Below are 17,985 nucleotides of genomic sequence, written 5' to 3'. Positions count from 1 at the left end.
CCCTGGCTTCAGTGTGTGTGTTGGGAGTGTGCGTATGAACTCTCACATACACACACACAATACATGAGAACATTTTAGAAGTTCTCCAGATTCCTTTGGATACCTTTGGGCCTCGTCATTTATTTCACTATGCTAAAAGGTCCTGACCACTGTCCTTATTAAAGAAGAAAGCCTTGTTCAAGCAGCTGGCTCAGTTAGGATCTCCATGAGGCCTGAGTCCCAGGGCAGGGCCGCCGGACCCTCACGGGGTCAGGGAAGGGACGGAGCTCAGATTCTGGACAGTGAGGCCTCCTCCACAGGTGGCCTTCGCTTCTCACCCCACTTCTTCCACCGCCATTTCCTCCTTCCTCCCCTTTCCCCACCAACTTCCTTTGGATGCAGAGGTCACTGTTCGCTGGGAGCCTGTTAGGCACCTTTGCTGTGTCCTCCCAGTATACACTCAGCAAATGGCATCATCTCCATCTTACGGATGAGGAAACTGAGGCTCAGGTAAGCAATGGGACTCATCCCAGATCCCCTGAGAAGCATATGATTAGGACAGTCTTGGGAAGCTGAGCAGAACAAAGAGGTCGCTCTGCCTTCCCGGAGGTGGCCAGGAGGTACTGGGGCTGGCAGGGCCACTGAGGGGATGGCGGCTCCACCTCCTGGGGCCAGCTACAAATGGGACAGGAAAGATGGGCTATGTCCAGCTGGAATGAGGAGGAGGATGGAGGGAGGTGGGCAGATATGGACTGCTATGGGCCCCGAAGAGGGTGACCAGCCCCAGGTTCAATCCCCGGCCCACCAGGTCAAGGAGAGGCCCCATGCTAGAAAGAACCACGCCTGGATTCAGGAGCCCTGGGCCTGGGGCTCCTTCCTGGCCTATGGTAGGGGGGCCTCAGCCATCCACATGGATGCCCTGGCTGTATGCAGGCGCCTTGCCAGTGGTCAGCTGGACAATACTTTTGGGGTTTCTGTTTGTGTCCCCCATTCTGAAGAGCCCCCGCCACCAGCCCCAGCTCTTTACACACACCTGCCTGCTGGCCACTGCGGGGCCCTCCTCCTGCAGGCTCCCAGACCGTCTCCGCCCTCCACGACCACCATGAGGGCAAGCGGACAAGACACGCCCTTCCTGGGAAGGGAGCCTGAGGTCACAGGTGACAAGCAATCTCTGCAGGCCCCCAGGACTGTCTGCCCCGTAGGTCCGGGCACTGGAACTTCCGGTGCATAGGAATGAGGGCTAAGCCGTTTACAGTGCTGACTTCCGGCCCCGCTACAGCTTGGCGGAACATTTGAAATGCACCGGGGAGCTCCCAGCCCCTGTCTGATGCCCAGAGAGCTTCCCTTTGAGCAACGTGGACTCGGTTCAAATCCCCGCAGTATCATACAGACACAGAAGACACAAAGGTAAAGCCACTGATCCGTGGCCACACAGCCCATCAGGGGCAGAGTCAAGGCCAGAGGCCAGCCTGGGTGTCCCAGGCTCGGGGGGATGAAGGGGAGACACCAGGCCACTGGGCTCCTCAATGCCCCCTGTCTCTGAGGGCCAAGAAGGATAAGATGAGAAATTCCCAGGATGAGAAATTCCCAGGCATGGGATCCGTCCGGCTAGTTCCCATCGGTCACAGGGTCTCCACGACCAACACCCACCAGGAGCCAGCTGCACCCCAGCCCCAGCGCCTCGCTGGTCACGTGGTCCCCTCCCATCCTCCCCACACAAGGGGACTCTCACTCACCATAGTCCTTCTTGCAGTACTTTTTCATGTTAATCTTCAGCTTCCCCTTGGAGGCCTTGCAGTAGGAATCGCAGTCTGCAGTGGGGTGGGGGGAGCACAGACAAAAACTAATTAGGCTGGCGATGAATAGGCTGGCAGGCAGAGGAGGAGGCCGCCTCCCTAAATAGCCAGAGGCCTGTGATACCCATGGGCCAGGCCAGGCGGGCAGGCAGCCATTCAGGGCAGGACTGGGCTTCTAAAGAGGCCTGAGGGACAAAGGACCCCCATCTGACCCACCCACCCCCTCCCTGGCCTGACGAATCCTTTAGCCACCGCCTGCAGCCGCCCTGGCCTCCGTGAGAGTCTCGGGGGGCTCCTGCCACCCAGGGCTTCTGAGCACCACACAGAATCTCCCTATTCTTAAGACGCAACTGGAGCCTGATTAAAGCCGATAGAGGCCTCATTGTCACCCCGCGCCCCGGGTCTGTGTCAGGCGCTGGCTTTCATGGCGCAGAGCCTCTGGCTGGGGTCAGGTCTCAACAAAAGAGGTCATGGGGGAAATTAGCAGCCCATGAAGCATTAGAAAACCCCTTTGGTGTCCACTCTACTGGAGTGTGCAAATAAAATGCCTGACGAAGACGAGTTCAGTTCTAATGGGCCCTACTGCTGAGAGGCAGGGCTGCTGGGCCTGCGTCCACTGGGTATCACTGGGCAATTCCAGGGCCCAGCCGAGAGCCAAGCAGGATGTGCGGGGCACCAGGGCCTGCCAACCCTTGGGCCTGTGTCAACCCCCAAATGCAACTTCCTCACTTCAGCCCAACCATGGCCTTTCCCTGCCGGCCATCGCTGTTCTTTGAACAACGAGACACATTCCTTCGCTAAGTCTGTGTGTGACAGCTTCACATGATGGCACAGCCCATCGCAGAGGCCCAGCAAATCTCCCCCAGTCTGCCCTGCCCGCAGCACTCAGCAGGCAGGATCTCCTTCACTTCTCACAACCCTTCTTTGATGTGTAGGTATCACTCCCATTCTGCAGACAAGAAAACTGAGGCTCAAAGAGGGTAAGCCACCTGCCCAGTGCACGCTGGGTAGCTACTGTCAAGGCTGGCCCGAGATGCCGAGATCCCTGCACTCTTGGTTAGGCGATACTCTGACAGATTCCCCCTCAGTGGGAGCAGAGGTGAGCTCAGAGCCAGGGATGAGGAATACCCTGTATTTTAGCAATTCCCAGACTGGCGAGGGGAAGACCAGCCAGGCTGGCCATGGGGAAGGAGTGGGGAGCTGCAGGGGGCCCAGTCTGGTCTAGAAGCAGTGGTGGCATGGGTTGGTAGAAGTCGGCTGGGTGTGTGTCCCGGTGAGGGATCAGGAAAAGAGGACCAGGCAGGGAAAGATTCAACATACACGTGCACACGCATGGGCGGCTGCTCCAGGGGTAGGTGGCAGCATCTGTCCCGCAAAGGGAAAACCAAGGTCAAGGTAGACGAGGAGTGATTTGTGTGGGAGCACAAGGGGAAGCACAAGCAGGAAAGCAGAGGCCTCCTGGTGCCGCCTACATCCCAACCCAGGGCTTAGATCTGCAGGGAGTGTTCAGGGAGCTCTCTCCAGAGCTGGCCTCTGGCGGCTGCTGCCTCCACCAAGGTCCTGGAATGCACTGACTGATGCCTCAGTGAAGACCGATGCCTCCATCCCACTACCTTGGGGGCCATGGGTATGGCAGCCTCCCACTGCTTCCTGTGCCAGCCTCTTGGGACCCCCAGTTAGGAACCAGTCTCAGGAAATGGGAGAAAAACAGCCCTGCTTCCTGCTGCCTATGATCTGAGCCCTCGGAGCCCCTTCATGACACCCCGGCTCCACGACGCTGGTGGCCACAGTACCCATCCCTTCTGTCATCTGGATGGCTGCTTGGTTGCTGGAGTAGGGATTTCTTGAGGTGCAGGGACTGGGCTGTCCATAGAGAGTGGCCCTCACTCTACTGTGGCCAAGCCTGAGAGGTTGGATGAAAGTGACGGCAGCCCAAACACGCAAGTCAACGGCGCCATCAGCACCACCGGCACCGCGGCCGCACTTCCCTGTGAGGAACAGCCGCTCTGGGCCGCATCTTTGCCAGCTCAGGGACAGATGACGCTCACAACGAAGCCACTGCTGGGGCTGAACCCAGATTGTGTGTAAGTCCTGGCGATTCTGCGTGAGCTGGCTGAAATCCCTTCCTGCTTTCTCCACTTAGGGAAGTGCATCGGAATGCAAGCGGTGCCGAGTGACGTTCTCGCAGGGGCGGCCTTGAATCCATTCTCCTTGCCTTCTTGTTATTTGATTATTATTATTATTTTTTACAAAAGCCATCATCCCACACCAGCGCTTTCATTTCCAGTCAGGAGGAAATCCCTTTCACCTGCCTCCTCGCCATGGGCCAAGGCGCACCCCTTCATCTCAGCCTCGTAGATAGCACAGGCTGGGGCAGACAGGGGGCCTTTGAGCACGTCAGCTCTTCCGAGCCTCAGGGACGCTTTGAGGGAGGGACTGCAGTGCCTGGTTTAGAACTGAGAGCTCAGAAAGGTTCCAGAGCAGGCTGCCCAAGTTAAGCTGTGCCCCAGGGGGGCAGCAGGGAGGCAGATGAGTCCTGGGACAGCCTGCCCCTGTCCCTTCGGCGTCACTGTCCCAGCCTAGAAACCTCTACAGCTCTTCTCTCCAGAGCCAAGTGTCTACCTGGGACAGACACTGCCCTAGAATGTGTGGCATCCATCATTGCCTAATTAGATTGCACTCCCAGGCCCTGCTTGACAAATCACAGTCATCACCCATGAATATCCAGTGTGTACCTCACTAATGGCAGCGACTCCCACGATACTAATGAGGCGCTGGGCACTGTTCTCACGGTTGATGAACTCGTCTTGGCCCTTCAATCAGGCCCCATTTTATAGATGAGAATCTAAGGCACGGAGATACTGGTGACTCACCAGCTCAAGGTCGTGTGCCCAGTGGGGCAGCCTGGCGGCCGAGCCCCTGCTCTTAACCTCCTGCTCCCAGTCCTGGCTATGCGGTGGCATCACGATGCCTGGGTCCGACTCCCAGGACTTTCTGATTTCTTTGGTTTAGGGAGTGGCCTGAGTGTCTGAATTTTTTAATGTTCCCCAGATGGTTCTAAAGCATAGCCAGGGTTAGAACCACAGTCTGAACCAATTGTGAGAGATGGGGACAGTCTCTGCATCCATGATTAGCACTGAGCACCCAGTGTGGCAGAGGAAAGATCCAGATAAGGTGGCTGCTGAGTCCAACTGGAGAGTGCTCAGAGAGAGAACCTCAGGCTGCTTGCCCTTACAGAAAATGACATCAGCCTCTGAGCATCTGGAGTTGCATTTGCTCTTTTTTTTTTTTTTTTAGTGTCTTTCCTTTCTGTCAGCTGGAAATTCTTGTCAGATCAGTGTGCTTGTTGCAAAATGTCCCCTATGCCCTTCGGATTTGCTAGGAAAACAAAGACCAAGCTTGCTAGAATTGTACGCAAAATACAGGTAACTAGGCTTGGAAGGAGAGGCTGAAACAATTCTCCCTTGGGTAAAGTGAATAACCTTCAGAACATGGACACTGTGACAGCTATTTGGCTGCTTGTGGACTCTTTGTTCAGGTTGTATTCCAGATAGCTGAGGTCACTGGACAATGGCCCCCGAACAAGGAAAATGTTACTGTACGTTCTCTCTTTATGGTACACACAAAGCTACAGGGAGTGCTTCAAGACGGACACACCACAGCTTTAAAATGCAGCTTTGACTCCTTCTTCAAACTGGCATCTACTTGGCAGCCTCTCCTGTAGCTCCTCCTTGTTTTGTTCCAAAATAGCCATAAAGACAATGAGAAAACCTGAACATTCACACCAGTGCCAAAAACGAAACTGATGATGACCCAACGCTGGGATCTGGGAGCAATCTCTAGTAATTAAAGGCAGATGGTGGTGGAATAAGCAAAACCTGTTCAGGTTTTACCTCAGGACACAGCTCTTTGTCTGATGAGCAGAGAGATCCTGAAAAAAGGGAGGAGGACAGAGTGACAAGGACCAGAGAACAAATAAGCAGGAAGTGAGTGGGGGTAGTGGGGACGATCCCTCCTCCAGGGACGGGAAGTTTCAGAACTGGTAGGGACCAGAAGGACGGTAGTACAGCAAAGATCTTACCTTGTATTTCTTTCTTTTTTTCTTTTTTTTTTTTTTTGAGATGGAGTCACGCCCTGTCTGTCATCCAGGCTGGAGTGCAATGGCATCATCTCGGCTCACTGCAGCCTTCACCTCCTGGATTCAAGCGATTCTCCTGCCCCAGCCTCCCAAGTAGATAGTACTACAGGCACATGCCAGCTTGTCCACCTAATTTTTTGTATCTTTAGTAGAGACAGGGTTTCACCAAGTTGGCCAGGCTGGTCTCGAACTCCTGACCTCATGATCTGCCCGCCTCGGCCTCCCAAAGTGCTGGGATTACAGGCGTGAACCACTGCGCCCGGCCTCACCTTGTATTTCTCTGTAAATCATTGCAGAGAATCAGAAAATCAGGCAATGCAGAGAAAGGAAGAGCACTACCCTCCACAGAGCAGAAGGAAATCCAGGGAAACGCTGGTAGGAACAAGGAGCTGAAGACGGAGCTCTGCGCCTTCCTGGCCATCCTCCTGAAATTTGAGATGGGAATCCAGCCATTGCGCCAGTACGTGGATCTGCAATTTTTTTCTTCTTCAAAGGACCAAACAGTGAATACTTTAGGCACAGAGGACCATACAGTTGCTGTTGCAACTATTCATCTTTGTCATTTATATGTATGGCTTAAAAACAGCCATACACAATAGGTGTACATGCCAAATGGGCATGGCAGACTAAAAAGAGTAAAATGGCACAGCCTCTATGACCTAGCACAAGAAAGGCAGTAAGGGAGACGAAGCTGAGCTGAAACCAAAAGGATGATGTGTAAAAGAGTTGGAAAAAGATGAAATCCCTGTAGCACAATTAAAATCCCCTTCAGAAGGGCTGGGTGTGGTCTCACACCTGTAATCCAGCACTTGGGAGGCCGAGGCAGGAAGATCACTTGAGGCTAGGAGTTCAAGACCAGCCTGGGCAACGCTGCAAAATCCCATCTCTTAAAAAAATGAAATAAAACAAACAAAAAGACCATAGCCAGGCGTGATGGCCACTCGGGAGGTTGAGGTGGGAGTATCGCTTGAGCCCAGGAGTTTGAGGTTATAGTGAGCTGTGACCGTACCATTGCACTTTAGCCTGAGTGACAGAGCAAAACTCTGTCTCTAAAAATAAATAAGTAATCCACTTTGAAAGCAGCAAAGATTCACGATACTGTAGAAAACTGATCCAGAAATGTGGAGAATATATTGGAGAAACTCTTACAAAATTTAGAGGAAAAAGACAATGTACATATTTGGAAGGAAAGGGTTCACTGAAGTTTTGCAAAAATCAACAAAAGGGGACGAACATCCAGACACAGCTCTGCAAAACATATGAAATACCAGGATAAGAAAAGAATATACACAGATTAAAAAACAAGAACAACAAGCCAGTGAGATGATCATGGAGCAACGTCTATAAGGTCTTAAGGGGAAAAAATTTGTGACTAAGAATTTTATACCCAGCTAGACTGTCTTATATGTATGTAGGCCACAATAAAGAAAAGACATTCTCAAATGTGCAAGGGCTCAGAAAATGTTCCAATTATGCATCCTTTTTGAAATAAATACTTGAGAATGTTTTCCAACCAACTATGAAATGAATCAAAAGTAAGAGTTTACAGGGGAGAGTGATGGCATAAACACAAGGTGATGTGATTTACATCTCTGTGCTTACTGGTGATGAAAACTGAAACCAATAAACATAGAGATGCCAAATTTGATTCTAAAACATAATGCAAATATCAAAATAATTTTTAACTGTTTGAAAGGGAACATCAGTGTCTCTCCTCCTTCATCCCCGTGTGTGTGTGTGTGTGTGTGTATGTGTGTGTATCTATCTAGTTATGTATATGTAAAATATTTAAATTTAGTTTGAAACTTCAGATATTAAAAACTATGAAGTAGAATGAGGTGGGGAATAAAACCCTTTGTCTTAAGTATAGAGAATGTAAAAGATGCTATTTCATGCTCGATTCTGACAAGTAAGAGCTATTAGATCAACTAATGCTTCTGAAAAACCCAAAGATAATCACAGAACTCTGGCGGAAACAGAATATAAATTATAGAATTATAGCTAATATGCCAAAAAACAGAAAAAATGAAAAGTATAAAAAGCAATTATGATAAATTAAGATCACAGAAGAGCAACCACTAAAGACAAAACAATGAAGGTAAATGGATCCAACTGCTCTACTGAAAAACTGAATTTAAAACAGACTGCTATTTAAGAGGAATATAACCAAATAAAATGATTTTTTTTTTGAGATGGAGTCTCGCTGTGTTGCCCAGGCTGGAGTGCAGTGGCGTGATCTCAGCTCACTGTGGCCTCCACCTCCCAGGTTCAAGCAATTCTCCTGCCTCAGCCTCCTGAGTAGCTGGGACTACAGGTGCCCGCCACTGCGCCCGGCTAATTTTTTGTATTTTTAGGAGAGACGGAGTTTCAACCATGTTAGCCAAGATGGTCTTGATCTCCTGACCTTGTGATTCACCTGCTTCGGACTCCCAAAGTACTGGGATTACAGGTGTGAGCCACCACGCCTGGCCTAAAGTGTTTTTTTGTTTGTTTGTTTGTTATGAGACGGAGTCTCACACTGTCACCCAGGTTGGAGTGCAGTGGCACGATCTCAGCTCACTGCAAACTCCACCTCCCAGGTTCACACCATTCTCCTGCTTCAGCCTCCTGAGTAGCTGGGACTACAGGCGCCCACCACCACACCCGGCTAATTTTTTATATTTTTAGTAGAGACGGGGTTTCAGTGTTAGCCAGGATAGTCTTGATCTCCTGACCTCATGATCTGCCTGCCTTGGCCTCCCAAAGTGCTGGGATTACAGGCGTGAGCCACCACGCCCGGCCGAAAGTGTTTTTTGCTTTTTTTTTTTTTTAAGAGCTCACAACTTAAGCAGTAGCAAAGGTGTATCAGCAAATGAAAACAAAAAAAATGAACCAAGAGTGGAAATGTTAGTATCAGCAAAGTAGAATTCAGGGCAGGCATGTTTATAGTGGAAAAAAGAACATCACCTAGTAATTAAACAAGGATTTTTTGGATGTAGAATAACATCTCATTGAAATATATTAAGTAAAAATCAATAGTAATACAAAATGAAACAGACAGAAATCCTTAAAGAATGCTAAATTAATCCCAAGAAGCCAAAACTATACAAGCCACATTTCCTGACCACAATGATATTATTTGTTATTAAAGAAGAAATAATGAAAATAAATGAAATGCATTCAATTCTAGGAGTTCGAAAATGAGCAAAACAAAACCCAAAGAAAGCAAAAGGAACGAATTAATAACAACAGAAGTAGAAATTAATACAGTAGAATACAGGAAAAATATATATAAATACATCCAAGAATTGATTCTTTGAAAAGTCCAAATACAAGCTTTAAAAAAAAAAAAAAGATGAAACACTGTCATGCTTAACTGCAAATAAAATAAAAAGAAAACAGAACTTTAAGTAGTAACAAGAAATAAATTACAAGGCTAGTATATACAACTTTAGCCTAGAAATCTTGGAAATCTGAATGAAATGCAGAATGTTAGGAAAACATAAAGGACCAAGTTAAACTGAGTAAGAGACATGGAATCTGAATGGATAAATAGTCATAAGAGATGTCTGGATAGAGATGGTTTCAGAGGTAGGTCCATGTAAACATTGAAAGGACACATCAATTTCACGCTATTTGATCTGTTCAGAAACACAGAAAAAGATGGAAAGCGATTAAGACGAAACAGATGACAGTGCTAAAAACTGACCATTTTGCAACTTAAGCAGTTTTATATGATTCAGCCTTAATATAAAAGCTGGCATAACCATACATACACACAGACTATATGGGCCAATTGATTAGCCTCATTTACCAGGAGACCCAGTGTTTTATGCCCCCCAGTTTCCCATCCTACCCCCACCCAGCCACTGGGACCCCATCCACCCCACCAGGACACACTCAGGAGTAACAAGTAAATAGTAGGCAAGATGCCCTGCTGCCCTGCTGTCTCAGGGGAGCCTCTGGAGCTAGGATTGAGGGCATAGGTAAATACTGGCAGCTCTGCAGGGGGCCCTGCACAGGCCTGCTCTTCTAGCTCACTCTACTCCCCAAAAAGAGACAGAAGCTGCCAGGGCTGGACACAGGCACTGCCTGGCCCCCTACTCGGACGTGCTCTGTCCCAGGGAGAGCCAAAGAGACCTGGAGGTCGCCATCTGCCTGGCTCGCAGCAGGCCCATCCTGGCTAGCTGGCATCCTGGCTCCTCCTGGGAGCAGCCTACCCTCCCTTTTATTCCTCCCACCTGCTCCCCTGACCCACCCCCAGCCAAGAGCCAAGACGTGGCCTGCAGGCCCAATCCCTGCGGCCAAGACCGTCCTGCCTCTTCCTCCACCTTGGGTAGCTGGCCCCTCTGGTCTGCCTCCTGTGCCCCAGGTGCCAAAATCCTGCTGGGCCAGCCTGCTCGCCGGATCGAGGCTCATCTCTGAGCATATGGCAGGCAGAGCCCGGTGGCCATGGTTGAAGCCAGGGGCACCGCATCTGGCACCTCCCCTTGGAGCAGGGCGGGGAGCTGGCAAAGGTCTCGCTCTCAGCAGCCCTGGCCCACTCGCTCGCAACACCTCTGCCGCTCTGCTTCTGGGCTGTTGGGCTTGGGAAGGTGGGGCAGGGGGTGTAATGAGTGAGGGACACCCAGCCAACATGGTTCGTCCTCCCAGGGCAGGGAAACCTGGAAGGGTTGGGTAAGTTGCAGACGCCAAGGGCTGGGCATAGGGGAGGAGCCCCTGGTTCTCCCTGGCCCAGGATGAGAGAGTTTAAGGGGAGAAGAGCTGGGGCGAACAAGGGTGCCCAGCCGGCTCTGTCCATTTTGGCTGGGCCATTCTGCCCACCAGCAGGTGACAAAAGGTGAATGAGGCCAGTCTGCCCAGAAAGTATGTTTGGTGCTGCCTGACCTGGAACCAAAAAGCTGCACGGAACCCCCGCGGCCAGAGAGTCCAGGTTTCCATGTATTCGGTTTTCAAGGTGCTGCAGGTGTCCGTGGGTTTCATAAGGGGCCATCATGGGTGAGGCATGATGAGAATGGAGGACGCACACTCCAGGAAGCTGGCTCTTACCTCTTGGTCCTAGGCTGCAGGTGACTTCGTGACTCGCCCCACCCTGCCCCAGGTAAGACCACCTTCTTACCACCCTCACCAACAGCACCTCATCCAGGGGTAGAGCCGCTTGTCAGGGAGAGCTGGGACCCACAGGCAGCTCTTAGCCCCCACCCATCACTCAAAGCCTGTACTAGTCTCACTGACCCAATCCATCACCCTCAAGCCATACTGGCCTCAAAAGCAAAATGCCCATTTGACTTCGGAACTCTGGGACTTAAAGGTTAAGGATGCCCCAAATGAAGCATTTTCTAGCAATGGGCTGGCCAAGAAGCTTAGAAACCTATGGAAGTAAGTGTCTAGAAGAAAGCCCAAAATGTTTGCAACACAGAAAGCCAAGGATTGGTGTCTTTCACATATAAAGAACTCTTCTGAGTCAATAAGAAAAAGACGGCAACCCAAAATTCAAAGGAAAGGAACAGGCCATTCACAAAGGAGGAAATAAAAAGGGAACGAGGACATGTGCCCATGTTCAATCTCAAATCATCCAAGAAACAAAACATAAACCAACAAGAATATAGCACTTCCGCCTAGCAAACAGTCAAAGGCAAGCATACACACACTCACACGACGTGACTGGGGCGCAGATTAAAATACGAACTTTCCCGAGCGTGGCTGGCATGGAGTGTCAAAACCCTGAGAACACACACACGCACACTCCAACGCAGCAACCCCACTTCTAGGAATTTATCATACATTCATTCAAACGTTTGACTAAGCACTTCCCACATGAATGGTTCTGAGAGGCACTGGGTGTTCCCCGAGGCTAATGGAGTAGTGGGTGGCACCACAGCAGGAGGGGAAAGGCCAAGAGCACGAGTGTCATCACTCCCATTCCTGACGGTGACACTCAGGAAATGACAGTGAGCCGCGCACACTGGGAGAGGATGCACAGGGGCAGGGGGCACAGATGGAGACCTACTGAGACCCGTTCCAGGAGGTGACACTCAGATGACAAGGAATCAGCCTTGGGGAAGTGCAAGGAGGGGCATCCCAGGGCTCGGCAGGTGCAAAGGCCCCGGAGCAGGAAAATGTGAGGAACCAAAAGGAGGGGAGACTGGAGCTGGCAAAAGCTGAGGGTTGCCCAGCCAGAGATGAGGCTTACAGTCTGCAGGGAGTCCCTAGGGCCTTTTCAACAATGGCAGGGGTTTGGATTTTGTTCTAGAAGAATAGCACGTGCACAGAAATGTTGGGTGCTGGGCCTGTGGTTGGTTTTTATACTCTCGCTTTATTGTCTTATCTATATTTTAAAATTTATTGCAATGAGGATACAATTCTTGTGTTAGAAACACTAAAAATAGTCTAAGGTGAGGCTAATTATTATTATTATTTGAGATGGAATCTCACTCTGTAGCCCAGGCTGGAGTACAGTGGCCTGATCTTGGCTCACCGCAACCTCCACCTCCCAGGTTCAAGCGAGTCTCCAGCCTCAATCTCCCAAGTAGCTGGGATGACAGGCACCTGCCATCATACACAGCTAATTTTTGTATTTTTGTAGAGATGGGGTTTCACCCTGTTGGCCAAGTTGGTCTGGAACTCCTGACCTCAGGTGATCCGCTTGCCTCGGCCTCCCAAAATGTTGGGATTACAGATGTGAGCAACCAGCCAAGGGGAGGCTCTTCTTAGTGAGGATGAGGACCATTTACTTACAAGGGGTGGGAATCCTATAGTAAATGACATTTGTATTCAACAAAGTGACATTTCTATTTCCAATCTATAGGGCTTCTGCTGTGAAGTGCTACCCCCTCCCCAGGAGACAGCAGAAGAGAGTGTGTGTGTGTGTGTGTGTGTGTGTGTGGTTTCATCCTCTCCCTGAATGCCAACTGTGTGCATGGTAAGGTGGCTGGGAGTGAGGACAGTGCCCTAAGCAGGGTGGCTGGGGACAGCTCCCTGAGGAGTAGACCACGAATGAGACCTAAACAGTGCAAAGGAGGCAGGGCAAGGAGGTCTGAGGGAAGAGGGTTCCAGGCAGGAAGAGGAGCCTGTGCAAAGGCCCTGAGGCAGGACCAAGCCCGGCATGGTCCAGGGACCGGAAGAAAGTTGGAGTTCTTTGCACAGACGGAAGGAGAGGGGCAGCTGCTGAGAGATGAGTCCAAGCTTGAGGGGCGCCATGTGAGCTGGATAGGGTTTGACTTCTTTTTTAAATGTCATGCAAAGCCACCTGAGGGGCCTGGCCCGGCCCAGGTCACCTAGGGCTGCCAGGTTTCATCACATAGGGCAGAGGCTGGCTTTTGCTTTCTCCCTCTCAGGGACAGGTGCTCCGACTGCCCAGGCCCCACCTCATGCCCAAGGTTGCCAGAATGTGCTCTCCACTCCGTACTGTGGTCACAAAGAGCCAGGGTCAGGGCTCTCAGGAACCTAGACTGTCGTTCTGCTGCCTGAGCCACATTCTGTCTCGGGGACTGCAAATACGTACTCAGGTGAGGAAGCATGGATGTGAGTTCTTTATACTGGTGAACTGAAGCACTGGGGCCCCTTCCTGCACCAGGCTGGGGTCCTCGGGGCTCTGCTGGTCAGAGGGGGCCCTGGGGCCCTGGCTCCTATCACATGCTGCTCAGGGAAGCTCTGCCCTTTCTTTCTGCTGCCTCCCTAGTTGTGGCCACCTTCTTAGAGGGTTCCCTTTGGTGCACCAATAGGGGCAGAAGCAGGCTTTTGGAGAGTCCACACAACTGTGCAATGCACACCCAAGACCAAGGCCTTTCTTCCTGTATACTCCGTCCTAGAGAGTCACCCACTGGGACAGCCTCAAACACCAGGCCTGGATCCGATAGGTCTGCTCTGGCCCCCTGCAATATGGATTTTCCATTCTTCCTCAAGAGCAAACCCTAATGTCTCCAATGTAGAATACTCTTCTTCAAAGACTCCCTTGCAGCTCACCATGGCCATGAATCTACTTCTGGCCCCAGGACGTAAGTGGAAATCTACTGAGCAGGGCTGCAGGGAAAGGGTTTGTATCATCCAATCTGTGATCTGGGGCCATTCACCATTCCAAGTCTCAGCTTCATCATCAGTAAAATGCGGTAGTGATGACGGTCATAACTGCTACCCATTCACAGGACTGAGGAAGAAATGACTATGGTGCCGTGAGACGGGTAAGGGGAGGTCAGAGATGGTCTCAGCTGTGTCCTGAAGGATGAGAAGGTGCTGCCAACGGTGTGTGATGGGCTCCAGGTGGTCTCTGACTCTGCAGCTGAGAGTGGAGGGTGAATGATGGCCGGCCAGTGGAAAAGGCAGGGCCAGATCCCGGGGCCTCGTGAGGCCAGGAGGAGAGCTGAGATCCGAGACGCAGTGTCCTGGGCCCAGTCCTTAGCAGACACAGGCAAATGGGTTGGTGTGGCGGGATCTGAGTGATGCAGCCCTGTCTCCGGACAGGAGCAAGGTCCATTTACTGGCTGTGCCACAGGCCAAGAGCCAGGCAGGGCTGGGGATCAAGAGTCCATCAGGCCCACGGGGGCATCTGCTCCTCCCCTGGAGTGCAAGGTGGTAGAATCCTATTGTTTGCAGAATAATATCTGGAAAGAATAGGACCTAAGCCCTTGGGTATTAGGAGAAGCCGGAGGCCATGAATGCCTTTCCCCTTGGCAAATGTGCTTGGAATCCGTCCCTCTGCCATTTCCCCGTGCAGCCTTCCTCTCAGCCTTGGGCACAGGTGGGAAACCTCTAGGTTCTTAGTGCCCATCTCCTGGTCTGGGATTTTCTGTCTGCCTCCTCCCCTGGCAAATCAGACCTTGGTGTCCCAGCACCTAGCACAGTGCGGGTCACCACTGACTGCGCAGCGAACCCCTGGCACATACACTTTAATGTATGTGGACATATAAGCTAGATAATAAGCCGACTGTGGTTACTGCTGTGAGATACCAAGGCTGCCTGGACCAACACACCCACAAACGCAGGCTCCGCAAACAAAAGACATCAGTCAGCACCCTTTGCAATTATTCTGATGATACTCCTGAGACAGCCTGGGTAAAGGGCTTAGGCTTCATTTATGTATTTATTTAGAGACGGAGTCTCGCTCTGTTGCCAGGCTGGAGTGCAATGGCACGATCTCGGCTCACTGCAACCTCCGCCTTCCAGGTTCAAGCAATTCTTCTGCCTCAGCCTCCCGAGTAGCTGGGACTATAGGCAGGCACCACAACGCCTGGCTAATTCTTGTATTTTTGGTAGAGATGGGGTTTCACCATATTGGCCAGGCTGGTCTCGAACTCCTGACCTCCTGATCCGCCTGCCTCGGTCTCCCAAAGTGCTGGGATTACAGGCGTGAACCACCGCGCCCACCTGGCTTAGGCATCTTTTAAACTTGCCAAACTCGTTGACAACAGAGAGGGCACCAGTTGGGCTGGAGAGGGTTTGAGTGGCACCAGAAATCAGAAGGCCATGACACCTTTGACAGACGCTAATATTTGAAAAACGGGGCCCTAGAACTCTGAATCGGAAGGCTTTTCTGCAGACTTCAGTCTGCTGTCTATGGGGGTGGGGTATTAGTTGGACAAGAACATCTCTTCCTGGACCCCAGGATACAATCCACGGCTCTGGTGGCAATGGTCTCAGACTACTGATGCGCTTCAGGGCTGCAGGATGCTGGGAAGCGGGAAGGATCCAGCAGGACAGTGGGGGTGGCAGACAGGTAACCAAGGAACTCAAAATGCTGGCTCTGTGACTTACAAAGCTGTGTGCCCTTGGACACGTTGCTGCACTTCTCTGAACCTCCGATTCCTCATTTATTAAGTGGGGGTGAGAGTTTGTAACAATCTTTTAAAGTTCCAGCGAGATGAAGTCGGACATGATAGGCGCTCAAAAAGGTTGGCTCTCATGATCTTTAGGAGCCACGGCAGAAAACCAATTTCATTGTATTACTGGCACATCCAATTATTTTAAACCCAAAGATATTTCTCACTCAAGTATGTCCTTGATTCACTGAATAATGGCTGACCTCTGGCTGTTCGGAAAAGCAACTCCATCTGCAACGGATGTGGTTCCTCCGCACCACTTGTCACCGTGTGCAGTGATACATTTTTCAGTTCGGTTTGTTTATTGTCTCTCTTCCTCCCTGAAGTCTTCACTGCTGTATCCCCAGGGCCCGGGACACATAACAAGCCCTCAATAAATATTTGTTGAGCAAGTTCAGTAAAAACGGGCGCAGCTGCCACCACTGTGCGGCAGGCAAAGTGACCCACAGCCGAGGCAAAGTGACCCTCAGCCGAGCAATTCTGGCACTCCCCTACTCCAAAGGTGGAAGTCACCAGGCTCCGCGAGGGAACCCGCACAAAGGAGCGAGTCTCTGTGAACAGCAGAAAAGTAAAGGCTCCAGGCAGGGTTCGCAAGGGCGGAAAAAGGCGATTTTGGAAAATGCTGCAAAACATAAAAAGCAAAGCTTGGAGAGTGTGGCTCCGTGCCTGGGGAGGAGAGCAGGAGCCGATAAATCTTCCCTCTCCGGGGAGGTTTGAAGGGCTTTCGTGTTTTGTTTGGACTTTAATAACACAGATCCTAAATCCACTGCCTTATGATGAAAATATATTTGCAGATTGAAAAATACAGGACCTTGGATTCCGAGGGCGGCTCTCACAGGAGGAGCCAGGAAGGTTCCGAGGCTGGGTGACCCCCTGAGGATGAAATCCCCTCCCAGTCTGCCTGGAAGCCCATCCTGTGTCATTCCTGCCTAGTGCACCGGGACCCCCAAAGGGGAGGCAGGGGGAGGCACGCTGGGGTGGGCTTCTGGGAGGGGAACAAGCCTGTCCGGCTTTTTCTACCTGAGCCGCCCCAGCCCCCCTCCCCCCCCACCAGGGCAGGGCGGTCTGCAGCCTGGCTCAGGGCTGGGGTGGCAGGGCTGGGAGAGGTCGGGGGCTGCACTGACCATGTGAGATGGGAACTCAACCCCGCTCCTCCACTTGGAACAAGAGGGTGCAAATGAGTCCCCAGCAGGCTCTTTCTTTTTGCTGAACAAGATGGATTGGAAAACAAATTGGCTCAAATAAAGCATGTAATTAGATTAAAGCCTCTTGCCCAGAGCCTTTGGGACTGCAGAAAGCCCTCCTGACTGGAGGCAGGAGACCTCAGCCGGCTGAACCAGCTCCTGGACATCCAGAATGTTCTCTTGACCCTCAGTTGCTCAGCCCCGGTCCTCCCCAGCCAGCGTCAACTCTGCTGAGGAAATTGATTCTACGGCGAAGTCACCCTGCTCTGCCACCAGTCCCAGACCTGGGGTTCACCCTGTTCCCAGCCTGCAGATGCTGCCTCAGCCTCAGAGGGTGGCTGTGCCTCATCCACATGCCCCAGCTGGAGCTCAGCCCGTCTGCAGCAGGAGCAACCAGAATGGTGATGAGTCTACACCTGCAAAGCCTTCACCAAGCTGCCTTCCACCCAGTGTCCCGGGTAAGCTGCATAGCCACATAGGAAGCGGCAGTTCAGGTGGTATTAGGATGGCCATGGCCATTACAACACAGGAGAAAACAGAGGCACAAGCGTTCAGCATCCAAAGTCACTGGCCAGTGGGGGCCCATTCCCTAACACTGGCTGCCTTCCACTCCAGCACAGGACAGAGGGGTCTCTTTCCATACACAGAGCCATGGGCAACCTGTTGACTCGTGAGTACTGACCCTTAACCTCCCCCCATCACAATGCAGGAGATGCCCCTTCTCTTTTTTTGAGACAGGGTCTCGCTCTGTCACCCCAGTTAGAGTGCAGAGGTGCCATCATAGCTCTCTGCAGTCTCGAAACCCTGGGCTCCAGTGATCCTCCTCAGCCTCCGACGTAGCTAGGACTACAGGTGCACACAACCAAACACAACTAATTTTTTATTTTTTTTGTAGAGATGAGGTCTCACTATGTCACCCAGGGGAGGGGGGAGAGAGAGGGGGAGAGGAGGGGGGAGAGAAGGGGGAGAGGAGGGGGGAGAGAGAGGGGAGAGAGGGGGGAGGGGAGGGGAGGGGGAGAGAGGGGGGGAGAGGGGGAGGAGGGGGAGAGGGAGGGGGAGGGAGGGGGGAGGAGGGGGAGGGAGAGAGGAAGGGG

General features: G+C 51.7%; 1 protein-coding gene across 5 annotated transcripts in view; it reads right to left on the bottom strand.

Moving 5' to 3' along the window:
• NTN1 (netrin 1) overlaps nucleotides 1-17,985 on the bottom strand; it is a 248,776-nt gene that overhangs the window by 21,350 nt on the left and 209,441 nt on the right. For all 5 annotated transcript variants that reach the window (XM_008010329.3, XM_008010325.3, XM_037987319.2 and 2 more), the window contains exon 6: nucleotides 1,716-1,790. In XM_008010329.3, the coding sequence (XP_008008520.1) occupies nucleotides 1,716-1,790 (75 nt within the window). The remainder of the gene's footprint in view (nucleotides 1-1,715; nucleotides 1,791-17,985) is intronic.

Source organism: Chlorocebus sabaeus, chromosome 16 (genome assembly GCF_047675955.1).
Source record: "Chlorocebus sabaeus isolate Y175 chromosome 16, mChlSab1.0.hap1, whole genome shotgun sequence".
NCBI lineage: Eukaryota > Metazoa > Chordata > Mammalia > Primates > Cercopithecidae > Chlorocebus > Chlorocebus sabaeus.
This window is presented reverse-complemented; position numbering and strand designations above follow the sequence as displayed.